This window comes from Somniosus microcephalus, chromosome 23, assembly GCF_052327205.1.
Source record: "Somniosus microcephalus isolate GS21.2 chromosome 23, FLI_Smic_1.0, whole genome shotgun sequence".
NCBI classification, from domain to species: domain Eukaryota; kingdom Metazoa; phylum Chordata; class Chondrichthyes; order Squaliformes; family Somniosidae; genus Somniosus; species Somniosus microcephalus.
Window position 1 is genome coordinate 7,264,041 of NC_141009.1, and position 16,212 is coordinate 7,280,252.

The window sequence follows — 16,212 nt, forward strand, 5'->3', positions numbered from 1 at the left end:
CACACAATAGGGGAAAAGGGGGCGGTACACACAATACAATGCAGGTAAAACACAGGGGCTGATGAAGACATATATTTCATCACACAGAACAAGGGGGCAGAACCTTAAAATTAGAGCCAGGCCGCTCAGGGGTGATGTCAGGAAGCACTTCTTCACACAGAGGGTGGCGGAAATCTGGAACTCTCTCCCCAAAAAAAGCTGTTGAGGCTGGGGGTCAATTGAAAATTTCAAAACTGAGATTGATAGATTTTGTTCAGTAAGGGTATTGAGGGTTACGGAACCGAGGCGGGTAGATGGAGTTAAGATACAGATCAGCCATGAACATAATTGAATGATGGAACAAGTTTGAAAGGCCAGAGGCCTCCTCCTGTTCCTATGTTCCTTCCTAATGACTCTTTTCCGAATTCTCACAGTGTGCCTAAGGTGGGAGATGTGATTCATGGGCCCTTCCCGCTCTCCTAACCCTCTTCCCCCCCCACCAGAAAGGTGAGTTGACCACCTGACTGAGGTAAACGGGTGGGAGTAACGCGCTCCAGTTTAGCTCAGTTGGCGACACTCTGATCTCTGAGAAAGTTGTGGGTTCAGGAGCCACTGCAAGGGTTGAGCACATGATGAACAAGGCCGACACTCCCAGCGCACGACTGAGGGAGTGTAGCATTGCCGGAGGTGCCGTCTTTTGGATGAGACGTCAAACTCATCTCCACATCAACAACAATAACTTGCATTTATACAACGCCTTTAATGTAGTAAAATGTTCCAAGGTGCTTCACAGGAGCGATTATCAAATAAAATTTGACACCGACACAAGGAGACATTAGGGCAGGTGACCAAAAGCTTGGTCAAAGAGGTCGGTTTTAAGGAGCGTCTTAAAGGAGGAGAGAGGTGGAGAGGTTTAGGGAGGGAATTCCAGAGCTTAGGGCCCAGGCAGCTGAAGGCACGGCCGCCAATGGTGGAGCGATTAAAATCGGGAGATGCTCAAAAGGGCAGAGTTGGAGGAGCACGGATACCTGGGAGGGTTGTGGGGCTGGAGAAGGTTGGAGAGATGGGGATCTATATCTGTCTGGTCTGGTAGTTCCTGCGATGCGCTGTGAAGGAGAGCAGGGAAATCTCCCAGGGTCCTGGTTAACGTTCCTCCCTTAAACCACCACAGCAACAACAACAACAAAAAAGCAGATGAAACAATCATTCATCTCATTGTGGGATCTTGCTGTGCGCAAATTGGCTGCTGCGTTTTCCTACGTAACAGAAGCCACTGCTCTCCAGGGTAAGTCATTATATGTGAAGAGCATTGCAATGTGTCTGAGAGATGTGAAAGAATCATACAGCACAGCAAGAGGCCATTCGGCCCATCGTGCCTGTGCCAGCTCTTTGAACGAGCTCTCCAATTAGTCCCACTCCCCCTGCCCTTTCCCCGTAGCCCTGCAAATTGTTTCCCTTCAAGAATTTATCCAATTCCCTTTTTGAAAGTTACCGTTGAATCTGCTTCCACCGCCCTTTCAGGCAGCGCATTCCAGATCACAACAACTCGGTGCGTAAATAAAACTCTCCTCATCTCTCTCCCCCGCGCACCCCCCCCCCGCCCCCATGGTTCTTTTTGCGAATTATCTTCAATCTGTGTCCTCTGGTTACCGACCCTCCTGCCAGTGGAAACAGTTTCTCCTTATTTACCCCACATGATTTTGAACAGCTCGATCAAATCTCCCTTTCTAAATGTACGGCAAACTTCAGATCTGGGGCCAAACGTTTTCTGACGCTGTGAGACTTGACTCCTCCGTCAAAGGGCTTGTGACAAACTGGAGATGACACTGTTAGACTCTGCTGTTTTTTTTTCCTTTCCCCAGACATGTCAGGAGGAGGTCAGTGTTTGTATTGGATTTTTTTTTAATGTATAAAGCAAAATAAGAAACACATTTCAATGATGGCAGTGATGCTGGAAGAAGACTTGGAGTGAAGTTAATTCTCTGGGATCAGTTTACAGTGGACATTGGATCGGAGCCAGGGAGCTCTTGAATTCCATGTTCAAGAAACAATCATTTCAGCGGGCACCGTCGATACCATCAGGACTTGCACATGGTGGGGGCGGGGAGGCCGATTCTAGTCAGCTGTGGCTCAGTGGGTGGCACCCTCGCCTGTGAGTCAGAAGATTGTGGGTTCGAGTCCCACTCCAGAGACTCGAGCACAAAAATCTAAGCTGACACTCCCAGTGCAGTGCTGAGGGAGTGCCGCACTGTCGGAGGTGCCATCTTTCGGATGAGGCGTTAAACCGAGGCCCCGTCTCTCGGGTGGACGTAAAAGATCCCACGGCACTATTTCGAAGAAGAGCAGGGGGAATTCTGCCCTGTGTCCTGGGGCCAATATTTATCCCTCAACCAACATCACTAAAACAAATGATCTGGTCATTATCACATTGCTGTTCGTGGGACCTTGCTGTGCGCAAATTGGCTGTTGCGTTTCATACAGTGACTACACTTCAAAAGTACTTCATTGGCTGTAAAGCACTTTGGGAGGAAAGCAGGGAATGTGTGTGTGTTAGTGGAAGGCTGAAAGTACTGGGGAGTTCAGCAGCTTTTTCTGCTTTTAACTTTAACCCTGAGCTGTCATCTCCTTCCTGTTCCACTCTGAGATGAATCACTTGCACTGCCCTTGTGGTGAATGGGGAAGTCACTCTGGGACTGTTATTTGCATCGAGGTCCTGGTGGCCCAGTGTGGCCCCCAGAAAAGGTGGGAGGGCAATTCGCCAGAGCACCAGGGGCTCAGAGGGTGGTCTCTCTCCGACCCCGCCAGCCCCCTTATTGCCACCTCCATGTACAGTACAACACAGATCTGCTCCCCCCCCCGCAAACTCCCGACATGTTGGTGCTAATGGGAATGTACATAGAATTACATAGTATTTAGGAACATAGGGACAGGAGGAGGCCATTCAGCCCCTCGAGCCCGTTCCACCAGTCAGTGAGATCATGGCTGATCTGTGACCTAACTCCATATACCTGCCTTTGCCCCATATCACAGAATCACAGAATCACAGAAACCCCACAGTGCAGATAGAGGCCATTTCGGCCCATCGAGCCTGCACCGACACATATCCCACCCGATCCCTGTAACCCCACGTATTTAATCCCCCTAACACTAAGGGTCAATTTATCATAGCCAATCAACCTAACCCGCACATCTTTGGACTGTGGGAGGAAACCGGAGCACCCGGAGGAAACCCACGCAAACACGGGGAGAATGTGCAAACTCCACACAGACAGTCACCCGAGGCCGGATTCGAACCCGGGTCCCTGGCGCTGTGAGGCAACAGTGCTTACCACTATGCCACCGTGCTGCCATCTCTTAACACCTTTGGTTAACAAAAATCTATCAATCTCAGATTTAAAATTAACAATTGACCTAACATCAATTGCTGTTTGCGGAAGAGAGTTCCAAACTTCTACCACCCTTTGTGTGTAGAAGTGTTTCCTAACTTCACTCCTGAAAGATCTGGCTCTAATTTTTAGACTCTGCCCCCTAGTCCTAGACTCCCCAACCAGCAGAAATAGTTTCTCTCTCTATTTACCCTATCTGTTCCCTGTAATATCTTGAAAACACAGCACAGAAACAGGCCATTCGGCCCAACTGGTCTGTGCCAGTGTCTATGCTCCACACGAGCCTCCTCCCACCCCTCTTCATATCCTTCTATTCCTTTCTCCCTCATGTTTATCCAGCTTCCCCTTAAACACACCTATACGATTCACCTCAACCACTCCCTGTGGTAGCAAGTTCCACATTCTCACCACTCTCTGGGTAAAGAAGTTTCTCCTGAATTCCCTATTGGATTTATTAGTGACTACCTTATATTTCTGGTACATAGTTTTGATTCCCCCTCCACACAAATGGGAACATCGTCTCTATGTTTACTCTATCAAACCCTTTCATAATCTTAAAGACCTCGATCAGGCTGTGGAGGCTCAGTTGTTGAGTGTATTCAAGACAGAGATCGCTAGGTTTTGGAATATTAAGGGAATTAAGGGATATGGAGATCGGGCGGGAAGGTGGAGTTGAGGTAGAAGATCAGCCATGATCTTATTGAATGGCGGAGCAGGCTCGAGGGGCCGAATGGCCGACTCCTGCTCCTAATTCTTATGTCATTGGTAGCATTGCTGGTTAAAGAAGGGATTAACACAATTGTAAGGAAGGATATTAGCTCTGATGATGTGGAATCTGTATGGGTAGAACTGAGAAATACCAAGGGGCAGAAAATGTTAGTGGGAGTGGTATATAGACCCCCAAACAGTCATGCGGAGGTTGGGGATGGCATTAAAAGGGAAATTAGAGAAGCATGCAATAAGGGCACAGCAGTCATCATGGGTGGCTTTAATCTACATATAGATTGGGCTAACCAAATTAGTAACAATACTGTGGAGGAGGAATTCCTGGAATGTTTACGGGATGGTTTCCTGGACCACTATGTCGAGGAACCAACCAGAGATCAGGCCATCTTAGACTGGGTATTATGTAATGAGAAAGAATTAATTAGCAATCTTGTTGTACGAGGCCCCTTGGGTCGGAGCGATCATAATATGATAGAATTCTTCATTAAGATGGAGAATGAAGTAGTTGACTCAGAGACTAGGGTCCTGAATTTAAATAAAGGAAACTACGATGGTCTGAGGCGCGAGTTGGGTAGGATTGATTGGGGAATGTCACTCAAAGGGTTGACGGTGGATAGGCAATGGCAAGCATTCAAAGACCGCATGGATGAACTACAGAATTTGTTCATCCCAGTTTGGCATAAAAATAAAACAAAAAAGGTGACTCAACCGTGGCTAACAAGGGAAATTAGGGATAGCATAAGATCCAAGGAGACGACATATAAATTGGCCAGAAAAAGCAGTAAACCTGAGGGTTGGGAGCAGTTTAGGATTCAACAAAGGAGGACAAAGGGATTAATTAAGAAGGGGAAAATAGAATATGAGAGTAAGCTTGCAAGGAACATAAAAACTGACTGTAAAAGCTTTTATAGATAGGTGAAGAGAAAAAGATTGGTGAAGTCAAGCGTAGGTCCCTTGCAGTCAGAATCGGGGGAATTTATAATGGGGAACAAAGAAATGGCAGACCAATCAAATACATATTTTGGTTCTGTCTTCACAAAGGAGGGCACAAATAACCTCCCAGAGATGTCGGGGAACATAGGGTCTGATGAAGGGGAGGAACTGAAAGAAATCAGTATTTGTAAGGAAATGGTGTTAAGGAAATTGATGGGACTGAAGGCCGATAAATCCCCAGGGCCTGATAATCTACATCCTAGGGTACTTAAGGAAGTGGCCCTAGAAATAGTAGATGCATTGCTGATCATCTTCCAACATTCGATGGAATCTGGAACAGTACCCATGGATTGGAGGGTAGCTAATGTTGCCCCACTATTCAAAAAAGGTGGTAGGGAGAAAATGGGGAATTACAGACCGGTAAACCTGACATCGGTAGTGGGGAAAATGCTAGAGTCCATTATAAAAGATGTAATAGCAGAGCACTTGGAAAACAGTGACAGGATCGGACAAAGTCAACATGGATTTACAAAAGGTAAATCGTGTTTGACTAATCTACTGGAATTTTTTGAGGATATAACTGGTAAAATAGATAAGGGAGAACCAGTGGATGTGGTATATTTGGACTTTCAGAAGGCCTGCATAAGAGATTAGCGTGTAAAGTTAAGGCACATGGGATTGGGGGCAAGGTATTGACTTGGATAGAAAACTGGTTGGCAGACAGAAAGCAAAGAGTTGGAATAAATGGGTCTTTTTCCGAGTGGCAGGCAGTGACTAGTGGGGTACCGCAGGGATCAGTCCTTGGACCCCAGCTATTCACAATATATATTAATGATCTAGACAAGGGAACCAGATGTAATATCTCCAAATTTGCAGACGACACAAAGCTGGGTGGGCGTGTGTGCTGTGAGGAGGATGCCGAGAAACTCCAGGATGATTTGGACAGGTTGGGTGATTGGGCAGAAGCATGGCAGATGCAATATAACGTGGATAAATGTGAGGTTATCCACTTTGGTGGCAAAAACAGGAAGGCAGATTATTATCTGAATGGCAATAGATTGGGAGAAGGGGAAATGCAACGAGACCTGGGTGTCCTTGTGCACCAGTCGCTGAAGGTAAGCATGCAGTTGCAGCAGGCGGTTAAGAAGGCAAATGGTATGTTGGCCTTCGTAGCGAGGGGGTTTGAGTACAGGAACAAGGATGTCTTGCTGCAGTTGTACAGGGCCTTGGTGAGACCACATCTTGAGTATTGTGTGCAGTTTTGGTCGCCTCATCTGAGGAAGGATGTTCTTGCCATGGAAGGAGTTCAGCGAAGATTCACCAGGCTGATACCTGGGATGGCAGGAATGACGTATGAGGAGAGATTGGGTCAATTGGGCTTGTACTTGTTAAATCCGTGAATCTTGATGTATGGTGTCCTTCAATAAATAGGCAGAGACTGCAGAGGAATAATCAACAGGTGTTTACTGGATGAGGGTTACTCTAAAACTAACAGTACAGATCCCTACTCAGGGTTTATATACAGGTGTGGTCACTGCCGGTACTACAGTATACAGGAGCTGTAAAAAGTAGTTCTCCCCTTAAAGGTACATACACTACAATTCCTCCCCTTTTAGATTAACAGTACCATAACATTCATTTAACAATTAACACTTTTAACATGCAACACTAACTGAAAATAGTCCATTTATAAATTCAGTCTTTGGGGCGGCTTCCTGATCCTTTCTGGATAGCGCCTTTCCTGAGTGTCTTGCTCTTGGTGCAGAGGCGATTCTGGCCCCCTGTCGTCGGTTGGTTCATCAGCTTCCGATGCTACTGTTTCTGGGGTAGATGCTATCTGTATGTCGGGTTCATCACCAGGTACGCGAGACATGGGGTTGACTCGTTCCTGTGACTCGAGGATCTGGTCGACATGGTGTCTCACAATGTTCTCCCCAACATCCACTGTGTACATTAGTGGCCCCTGCCGTGTGCATATCGTTCCTTGTTGCCATTTCTCTGTTCGGTAGTCGTGGGCCAAGACTGGTTGCCCTACATTGAAGCTCCTTGTCGGCTTCTCATTGATGTGCTGGAATTGCTTATTCTCAACATCTCTTCGTACATTTGGTCTGAGCAAAACCAGATGAGATCTCAACCTTCGGTTAAAGAACATCATGGCCGGGGTCTGGTTGGTGACTGCATGTGTCGCATTTCACAGAAACCACAGAAACCACAGAAACCAGAGAAGGCTAACAGGAAATTGTCCACCTTATGCTGCAGTGGAATGTCGTCACCGCACATGGCCCTTACTGCCTTTTTAAAGGTTTGTACGAACCTCTCAGCCAATCCATTTGTGGCTGGATGATACGGGGCGGATGTGTAATGCCTTACCCCATTCCTTTTCATAAATTTCCGAAACTCTTCGGACACAAACTGTGGTCCGTTATCAGAGCAAATCTGCTCTGGCAAGCCGTTCCTGGCAAATATGGTCCGTCGGACTGCAATAGTTTTCTCCGTGGTGGTGGAGGACATTTTGATCACCTCAGGCCATTTTGAGTGCGCATCCACGGCTATTAAAAACATTGAGTCCATGAATGGACCAGCAAAATCAATATGCACCCGTTGCCATGGAGAGGAGGGCCACTCCCATGGGTGTAGAGGGGCATGTGGTGGTGCATTTTGGACCTTCTGGCATCCTGAGCAGCTCTTTGTCAGGTCCTCGATTTGCTGATCGATCCCCGGCCACCACACATAAGCCCTAGCAAGGCTTTTCATTTTCACCCCTCCCAGATGGCCTTCGTGAAGCTCATTGAGCACTCTCTCCCTTAACTTGGGTGGAATTACCACTCGGGATCCACACATCAAGGTCCCCTGGCATACTGACAGCTGTTCTCTTCTGGATGAGAATGCTGGCAACAGTGAGTCGCCATGTGTTAGCCATCCCTTCACCGTCAAGTCATGTACCCGAGACAGTGTCGGGTCATTTCGGGTCTCCTTCTCTATATCCGCGTTAGTTACTGGCAAGCGTTCAATTATAGTCGAATAAAATATTTCAACAGGGTCCACTGCTGGTGCTTCCTCCGCAGTAGGCAGTGGCAGGCGTGATAGCCCATCAGCGTTTCCATGCTGTTTCGTGCCCTTATACTCTATTTCATATTGGTTCGCCCCTAGAAAAAGGGACCATCTTTGTAGCTGTTGCGCAGTCATCACCGGAACGCCCTTCTTTGGATTAAAGATGGAGACAAGTGGTTGGTGGTCAGTCAGCAAGGTGAACTTCTGCCCGTGCAGATAGTGGTTGAACTTTTTCACTCCCCACACTAGGCTGAGGGCCTCCCTGTCAATCTGGGCGTAGTTACGCTCGGCTGAGGTTAGTGACCGAGATGCAAAGGCTACTGGCCTCTCCGAGCCGTCCGGGAATTTGTGCGACAGCACCGCTCCAATACCATAGGGTGATACATCACACGCCAACCGAATTGGTAGTGCTGGGTTGAAATGAGCCAACACCTCTTTTGATGTGATCAATTCTTTGCACTTCTGGAAAGCTCGTTTACATTCGTCATTCCACTTCCATTGTACCCCCGTTTGCAGTAGGGTGTTCAGTGGGTGTAGTACTGTAGACAAATTCGGCAAAAACTTATGGTAGTAGCTCACCAGCCCGAGGAACGGCCTCAGTTGTGACACATTTTCCGGTGCTGGAGCCTTGACTACTGCCTCAATCTTTTCAGGGGACTTATGTAACCCCTCTTCATCAATAACGTGGCCACAATACGAGATCTGCTTCTGGAAAAACTCGCCCTTTGCCAAATAGCCGGAGCTGATGCTACCCCGAACACCAGCCGGTTGTATTGGTAGAGACCTTTATCAGTGTTGATCGTGAGGTACTGTTTCGAGGCTTCTTCTACCTCCATTTGCAGGTACGCCTGGGCCAGATCAATCTTACTGAAGCGTTTTCCTCCAGATAGCGAGGCGAAAATATCTTCAATCCGTGGAAGCGGATATTGTACCGTGTGAAGGACTGGGTTCACTGTCACCTTAAAGTCCCCACAGATGCGAACCTTCTTTGGTTCCCCAGGCGTATTACTCAACGACCTCTTCATTACAGGAATGATGGGTGTAGCCCACTCGCTCCAGTCCACTTTGGACAGTACTCCAGAACGTTCCAAACCTTCCAGCTCTGCTTCGACGGCTGGGCGGATCGCATAAGGCACCGGTCTGGCCTTAAAAAACTTTGGGCTTGCATTTTCCTCTAATTTGATCGTCGCTGTTATGCCTTTTAGTGTTCCGAGTCCCTCCTGGAACACTTCTTGTGCGTCAGTTAGCATTTTTGACAGTCGTCCAGGTGTGACGTCGTCATCCTTTTTGGCATCTACAGTCAGTGCTTGTATGGAATGCCAATCTAGCTGTATCTTCCGGATCCATTCACGTCTTAGTAGTGGTGGTCCTCCATCTGGCAATACATATAGGTCCATTTTTGGTGTTTCCTTGCCGTTATATATAACGTTCACCCTTATTTTTCCTTTGGGGTAGACTTTTTGCCCCGTGTACGTCTTCAAGACAATCTCTGTATCTCTCAAGGGTATATGTGAGAATAGCCGCTTGTAGTCCCTTCGGTTTATGACTGTTAGGGCTGATCCTGTGTCCAATTCCATTTTCACTTGGACTCCGTCTATCTTGAGCGTGACCCAGATAGTTTGGTGATCCTCCATTTTGATTACATTATGTAGTTTCAGACAACCCAGCTCCTTGCTTCCGGAGTCTGTATCACTTTTCTGTTCGTCTGAACTACTCTCCGTCACCTTATGTACCTTCTTGTACTTCTCCTGTGGAGATTTCTTGCTGCTGGTTTTCTTTCCCGACCTGCAGACTCTTGCTATGTGTCCTACTTTTCCACACTGTCTGCACACTTGGTCCTTGAACCAACAATCCTTATGGTCGTGTGTTGTTCTGCCGCTGCGATAGCACTTCACTGTTCCATATGACATTTCATTTGTGCCATATTCTTGCGGACTCCGTTGTATTTCTGCAGCGCCCCGTGCGGCTGCTTCATGTGATACTGCCATGCTGAAAGTCTTGTCCAGCGTAAGATCCTTTTCTGATAGAAGCCATTTCTGGGTTCCTTCACTTTGAAGCCCACACACAAACTTGTCCCTTAAAGTAGCTGCTAGTCCCGTTCCAAACTGGCAGTGTTTCGATAGCTTGCGCAGTTCCGTTAAATACTCAGCATTACTTTCATCTTTATGCTGGTTCCTTTTGTGAAACTTAAATCTTTCTGCTATCATCAGCGGTGTGGGGTTTAAGTGGTCCTGTAGGATTGACACTATGTTTTCAAAATCCTTTTCCACTGGCTTCTCTGGGGTTACTAGGTTTTGCAGTAAGCCATACATTTTTGCACCCATGGAATTCAACAATACCAGCGCTTTCCTGTCATCTGGCACTTCATTCGCCTTGCAGTACACTTCTATGCGTTCGACATATGTCGCTCAATCTTCGACTTCAATGTCAAACGCTGTGATACTGCCACTCTTCGGCATCCCTGGGTGTGGTTAGACTGGCTAAAATGGCGTCTCCCGCGCTCTCCCTTCTTCTCCGCTGTGGCTCAAAATGGCGTCTCCCGCGCTTTCCTTTTTTCCCGCGCTCTCCCTTCTTCTCCGCTGTGGCTCAAAGTGGCGTCTCCCGCGCTCTCCCTTCTTCTCCGCTGCGGCTCAAATGGCGTCTCCCGCGCTTCCTTTCTTCCCCGCGGATGCTGCTCAGCCCTTGAACACCGGCTGCGCTCTGCGCGTTTTCCTGCGCGCCTCTCTCTTTGTCGCCGCTCGGTCCTGAACAGCGGCTGCGCCCTGTGCGCTCTACCCTCTCTCTTCTCGCGTCGACGCCGCTCGGTCCTGAACAGCGGCTGCGCCCTGTGCGCTCTACCCTCTCTCCTTTCCCGTCGACGCCGCTCGATCCTGAACACCGGCCGCGCCCCGTGCGCTCCACCCTCTCTCTGCTCCTGTTGACGCCGCCCAGCCCCATCCTGTGCCGTCGGTCGGCTCCAGCCACCGCTGTGCGGGAAGGGTCTGCACTGTACCTGTTGCCAGCCCGCTTCGCTGGAGTCCCCGTCGGATGGTCGACGCCCGTGCCTCTGGAATCGGCCCTCTTCTGCAGAGTTGCAGGTAGGTTCGAATCGACTCGTCGCCAATGTTAAATCCGTGAATCTTGATGTGTGGTGTCCTTCAATAAATAGACAGAGACTGCAGAGGAACAATCAACAGGTGTTTACTGGATGAGGGTTACTCTAAAACTAACGGTACAGATCCCTACTCAGGGTTTATATACAGGTGTGGTCACTGCCGGTACTACAGTATACAGGAGCTGTAAAAAGTAGTTCTCCCCTTAAAGGTACATACACTACAGTACTCGCTGGAGTTTAGAAGAATGAAAGGGGATCTCATTGAAACTTATAAAATTCTGACAGGACTGGACAGACTAGATGCAGGAAGGATGTTCCCGATGGTCGGGGAGTCCAGAACCAGGGGTCACAGTATAAGGATAAGGGGTATGCCATTTAGGACAGAAATGAGGAGGAATTTCTTCGCCCAGAGAGTGGTGAACCTGTGGAATTCTCTACCACAGAAGGCAGTAGAGGCCAATTCATTAAATATATTCAAGAAGGAGTTGGATATATTTCTTAAGGTTAAAGGGATCAAGGGATATGGGGAGAAAGCAGGGACCGGGTACTGAATTTGGATGATCAGCCATGATCTCGTTGAATGGCGGAGCAGGCTCGAGGGGCCGAATGGCCGACTCCTGCTCCTATGTTCTATGTCTCTATGTTTCTATGTTTCTATGTCACCCCTCAGCCTTCTCTTTTCTAGAGAAAAGAGCCCCAGCCTGTTCAGTCTTTCCTGATAAATATATGCTCTCAGTTCCGGTATCATCCTTGTGAATCATTTTTGCACCTTCTCCAGTGTCTCGATATCCTTTTCATAATATGGAGGCCAGAATTCTTCACAGCGCTCCAAGTGTGGTTTCACCAAGGTTCGATACAAGTTTAGCTTAAAATCAATGCTTTTCAATTCTATCCCTCTAGAAATGAACCCCAGCGCTGTGTTTGTTTTTTTCTGGCCTTATTAACCTGCGTCGCTACTTTTAGTGATTTGGGTATCTGTTCCCCCAGATCCCTCTGCTCCTCAACCACATTTAGACGCTTATTTTCCGAGGAGCATGTGGCCGCCTTGCTCTTCTGACCAAAACACCAGGACTGGAGGAGACATGTTGTTGAACATTCCGAGGGAGAATCTCCTCCGGATTCTTCCCGTCTCCCGGCGTTTCCCGGGAGAGGGTTCTGCCGAACTTACAGCAGCAGCTCGGGAGAATGCACTCGCCTCCCGCCACGGAAATTCCCGATGACGGACGCACTCCAGCTCTTCCAGGGCCCACAAGAATAATTCATAGGAACAAGAGGAGGCCGTTCAATGAGACCCTGGTCTGATCTGTATCTTAACTCCATCTACCCGCCTCGGTTCCGTAACCCTTCACACCCTCGACTGACAAAATTCTATCGATCTCAGTCTTGAAATTTTCAATTGACCCCCGCAGCCTCAACAGCTTTTTGGGGGGGAGTTTTCCAGATTTCCTCTACTCTTTGTGTGGAGAAGTGCTTCCTGACATCACCCCTGAACGGCCTGGCTCTAATTTTAAGGTTCTGCCCCCTTGTTCTGGACTCCCCCCACCAGAGGAAATAATTTCTCTCTCTCGACCCCATCAACTCCTTTAATCATCTTAAGCACCTCGATTAGATCACCCCTTAATCTTCTATACTCGAGGGAATACAAGCCCAGTCTGTGCAACCTGTCCTCCGCATTTCACCTGGGACGTCCTGAGGTCCAAGGAGTTTGCACATTCTCCCCGTGTTTGCGTGGGTTTTCTCCGGGTGCTCCAGTTTCCTCCCACAGTCCAAAGATGTGCGGGTTAGGTTGATTGGCCATGATAAAAAATTGGCCCTTAGTGTTAGGGGGGTTAAATACGTGGGGTTACGGGGATAGGGCTTGGGTGGGATGGCTGTCGGTGTAGGGACCGGGTGCTAGGGTTTGGATGATCAGCCATGATCTCGTTGAATGGCGGAGCAGGCTCGAAGGGCCGAATGGCCTACTCCTGCTCCTAGTTTCTACGTTTCTATGTCGTGAAAGGCGCTATATAAGTGCAGCTTTTCCCTGTTTTTCGTGCCGAGGCCGTGCGCTCTCGGGGGAGCTGCGGGTGCTGCTCCGATGCTGGCCATTGGGAGGCGCAGGAGAGCAGCCTGGTGTGACTGCTCACTCCGAATTCATCCCACCCCAAGAGTAAACCGTTTGACCGTTTTTGTGCGCTCACTGGACTAATTTTTGGGATGAAAGTGTTAAATGCCGGGTGGGGGGGGGTGGGGGGAAGTACAGATAAAACCGCCCAACTCTGCCGAGAGGGATCTCATTCATTCCACATGCGCAGTCGATTAAAGCTCAGTGGGGAGTCCCACTGTTCCTCGCACTTACTCATGTGCCATTTGCATTTAAACAGACAAACTGTGTAGGAGGTTTTACTCAGACTGACTGTGTGCCAGAACTGCTCTTGAGAAAAGGTCACACTGTGCAAAAACTCAATCAGAAATTGGCCCTTTCTGAGATTTTAACACAAAAAAGCCCCCCAAAATTGCACCCAGGCCTTTTCAAATGTATCTGTGGCTGTCTGGCATTGATCCCTGATTCAGAGAATCATACAGCACAGAAGGTGGCCATTCGGCCCATCGTGTCTGTGCCGGCCGACAAAGAGCTATCCAGCCTAATCTGACTGTCCAGCTCGTGGTCTGTAGCCCTGTAGGTTACGGCACTTCAAGAGCATATCCAAGTACTTTTTAAATGTGATGAGGGTCTCTGCCTCTACCACCCTTTCAGGCAGTGAGTTCCAGACCCCACCACCCTCTGGGTGAAGAAAGTTCTCCTCCACTCCCCTCTAAACCTCTGACCAATTACTTTAAATCTATGCCCCCTGGTTATTGACCTCTCTGATTGTCTGGACGGTGACCCCTTGATTGTCTGTCTGGATGGTGACCCTTGATTGTCTGTCTGGACGGTGACCCCTGATTGTCTGTCTGGACGGTGATCCCCGATTGACCGTCTGGACGGTGACCCCCGATTGACTGTCTGGACGGTGACCCTCAATTGACTGTCTGGACGGTGACCCCTGATTGACCGTCTGGACAGTGACCCCCGATTGACCATCTGGACGGTGACCCCCGATTGACCGTCTGGACGGTGACCCCCGATTGACTGCCTGGACGGTGACCCCCAATTGACTGCCTGGACGGTGACCCCCGATTGACCGTCTGGACGGTGACCCCCGATTGACCGTCTGCTCCTCTCTGTAAGATTACTCTCGAGTGTTGCTCTCTGACTTGGTTAGTAACATTGATTTCGGGCACATTTCTAACTCGATCAGAATTCCCCTGCACCATGAACAGTGAAAGGATCATTGATGAAGGAGCTGAGTAATTAAGACTGTGTTCTTCGAGCTGTGGGGCTGACTTGGGAAAGGTATTGAGCTGTTTTAAGGGGATGCTGATACCGGAGAATGGGAAGCCCAGTGCCAAGGAGCCAAGGAAGGGGGTGTTGCCACCTGATGCTGGGTGGTCTGCCCCCCAGGCCTTTGCCAGGCTGGTAGTGGGCACACAATGTGGGGGCAGTCTATGGTGCCTTGTACCCTGGGGAAGTCTGCCATGTGGGCAAAGTCTAGTGTTCTCCCGTCCTACTTCTCTCTGCCCATGGGGAAGGAGATGTTAAAGATAAAAAGTACTTGTATTTCCACAGCGCCTTTCACAACCTCGGGACGCCCCAAAGAACTTTGCAGCCAATGAAGTACTTTTTTGAAGCGTGGTCACTGTTGTACTCTAGGGAATGTGGCTGTGGAAGCACAGGGTCCTAATTTCAATAAAATATTCATCAACAACAACTTGCATTTATGTAACACCTTTAACAGAGTAACACGTCCCACAGGAGCGATTCTCAAACAGAATCTGACACCGAGCCACATCAGGAGATATTGAGACAGGCGACCAAAGGTTTGGTCAAAGAGGGAGGTTTTAAGGAGCGTCTTAAAGGAGGAGAGAGAGGCGGAGAGGTTGAGGTAGAGAATTCCAGAGCTCGGGGCCCAGGCTGCTGAAGGCACGGCCGCCGATGGTGGAGCGATGGAAATCGGGGATGCGTAAGGGGCCAGACTTGGCAGAGTGCAGAGATCTCGGAGGGTTGTAGGGCTGAAGGAGGTTACAGAGATAGGGAGGGGCGAAGATATGGAAGGATTTGAACACGAGGATGAGAATTTTAAAATATTCAGTGTTGGAAATACTTCTGACCCGCCCTCCTGACGCCAATGCAGAAGCTCAATCCAAGATGCCGGGTGGCACACTGCCTGTCATAACGGAGGCGTTGGTGGGCACAACGCCATCAAAATTCCAGGCTGTTTGTAAACATCTGCGAGCAAAATATCGAGTTACATATATTTTATTTCTCTCTCATTTTAGGAAAGTCGTTCGAGATCACCTACATCCGACTGAAGTTTCACACCAGCCGGCCGGAGAGCTTTGCCATCTACAAGAGGACGCGGGAGGGCGGCCCCTGGATCCCCTACCAGTATTACAGCGCCTCGTGCCACCAGACCTACGGCGTTCCCTTGAGGAGCTTCCTGCGGCCGGGGAACGAGGAGCGGGTGGCGTTCTGCACCGACGAGTTCAGCGACATCTCCCCGCTGACCGGAGGCAACGTGGCCTTCTCCACCTTGGAGGGGAGACCCAGTGCGTACAGCTTCGACACCAGCCCCACGCTGCAGGTAACTTAAACCCCCCGCCTGCCTGCCCGTCAGGGAGGTCTGCCTTACAAAGGTCCTCAGTACTACAGGCAGCGGCCATGGCTCAGTGTGCAGCTCACTCTGACCTCTGAGTCAGAAGGTCGCGAACTCAAGTCCCCGCTCCGGAGACTTGAGCGCAAAATCCAGGCGAGAGTACTGAGAGAGCGCTGCACTGTCGGAGGGGCAGTACTGAGGGAGTGCTGCACTGTCGGAGGGGCAATACTGAGGGAGCGCCGCACTGTCGGAGGGGCAATACTGAGGGAGTGCCGCACTGTCGGAGGGGCAGTACCGAGGGAGCGCCGCACTGTCGGAGGGGCAGTCCTGAGGGAGCGCCATACTGTCGGAGGGGCAGTGCTGAGGG

The 16,212-nt window shown here is 49.3% G+C and overlaps 1 protein-coding gene across 1 annotated transcript in view; it reads left to right on the top strand.

Moving 5' to 3' along the window:
- The window catches only part of LOC147101613 (laminin subunit gamma-3-like), a 119,148-nt gene that overhangs the window by 14,987 nt on the left and 87,949 nt on the right, over positions 1-16,212 (top strand). Inside the window, 1 exon segment of the mRNA XM_085965316.1 lies at positions 15,529-15,833. Coding sequence (XP_085821442.1) covers positions 15,529-15,833 — 305 coding nt within the window.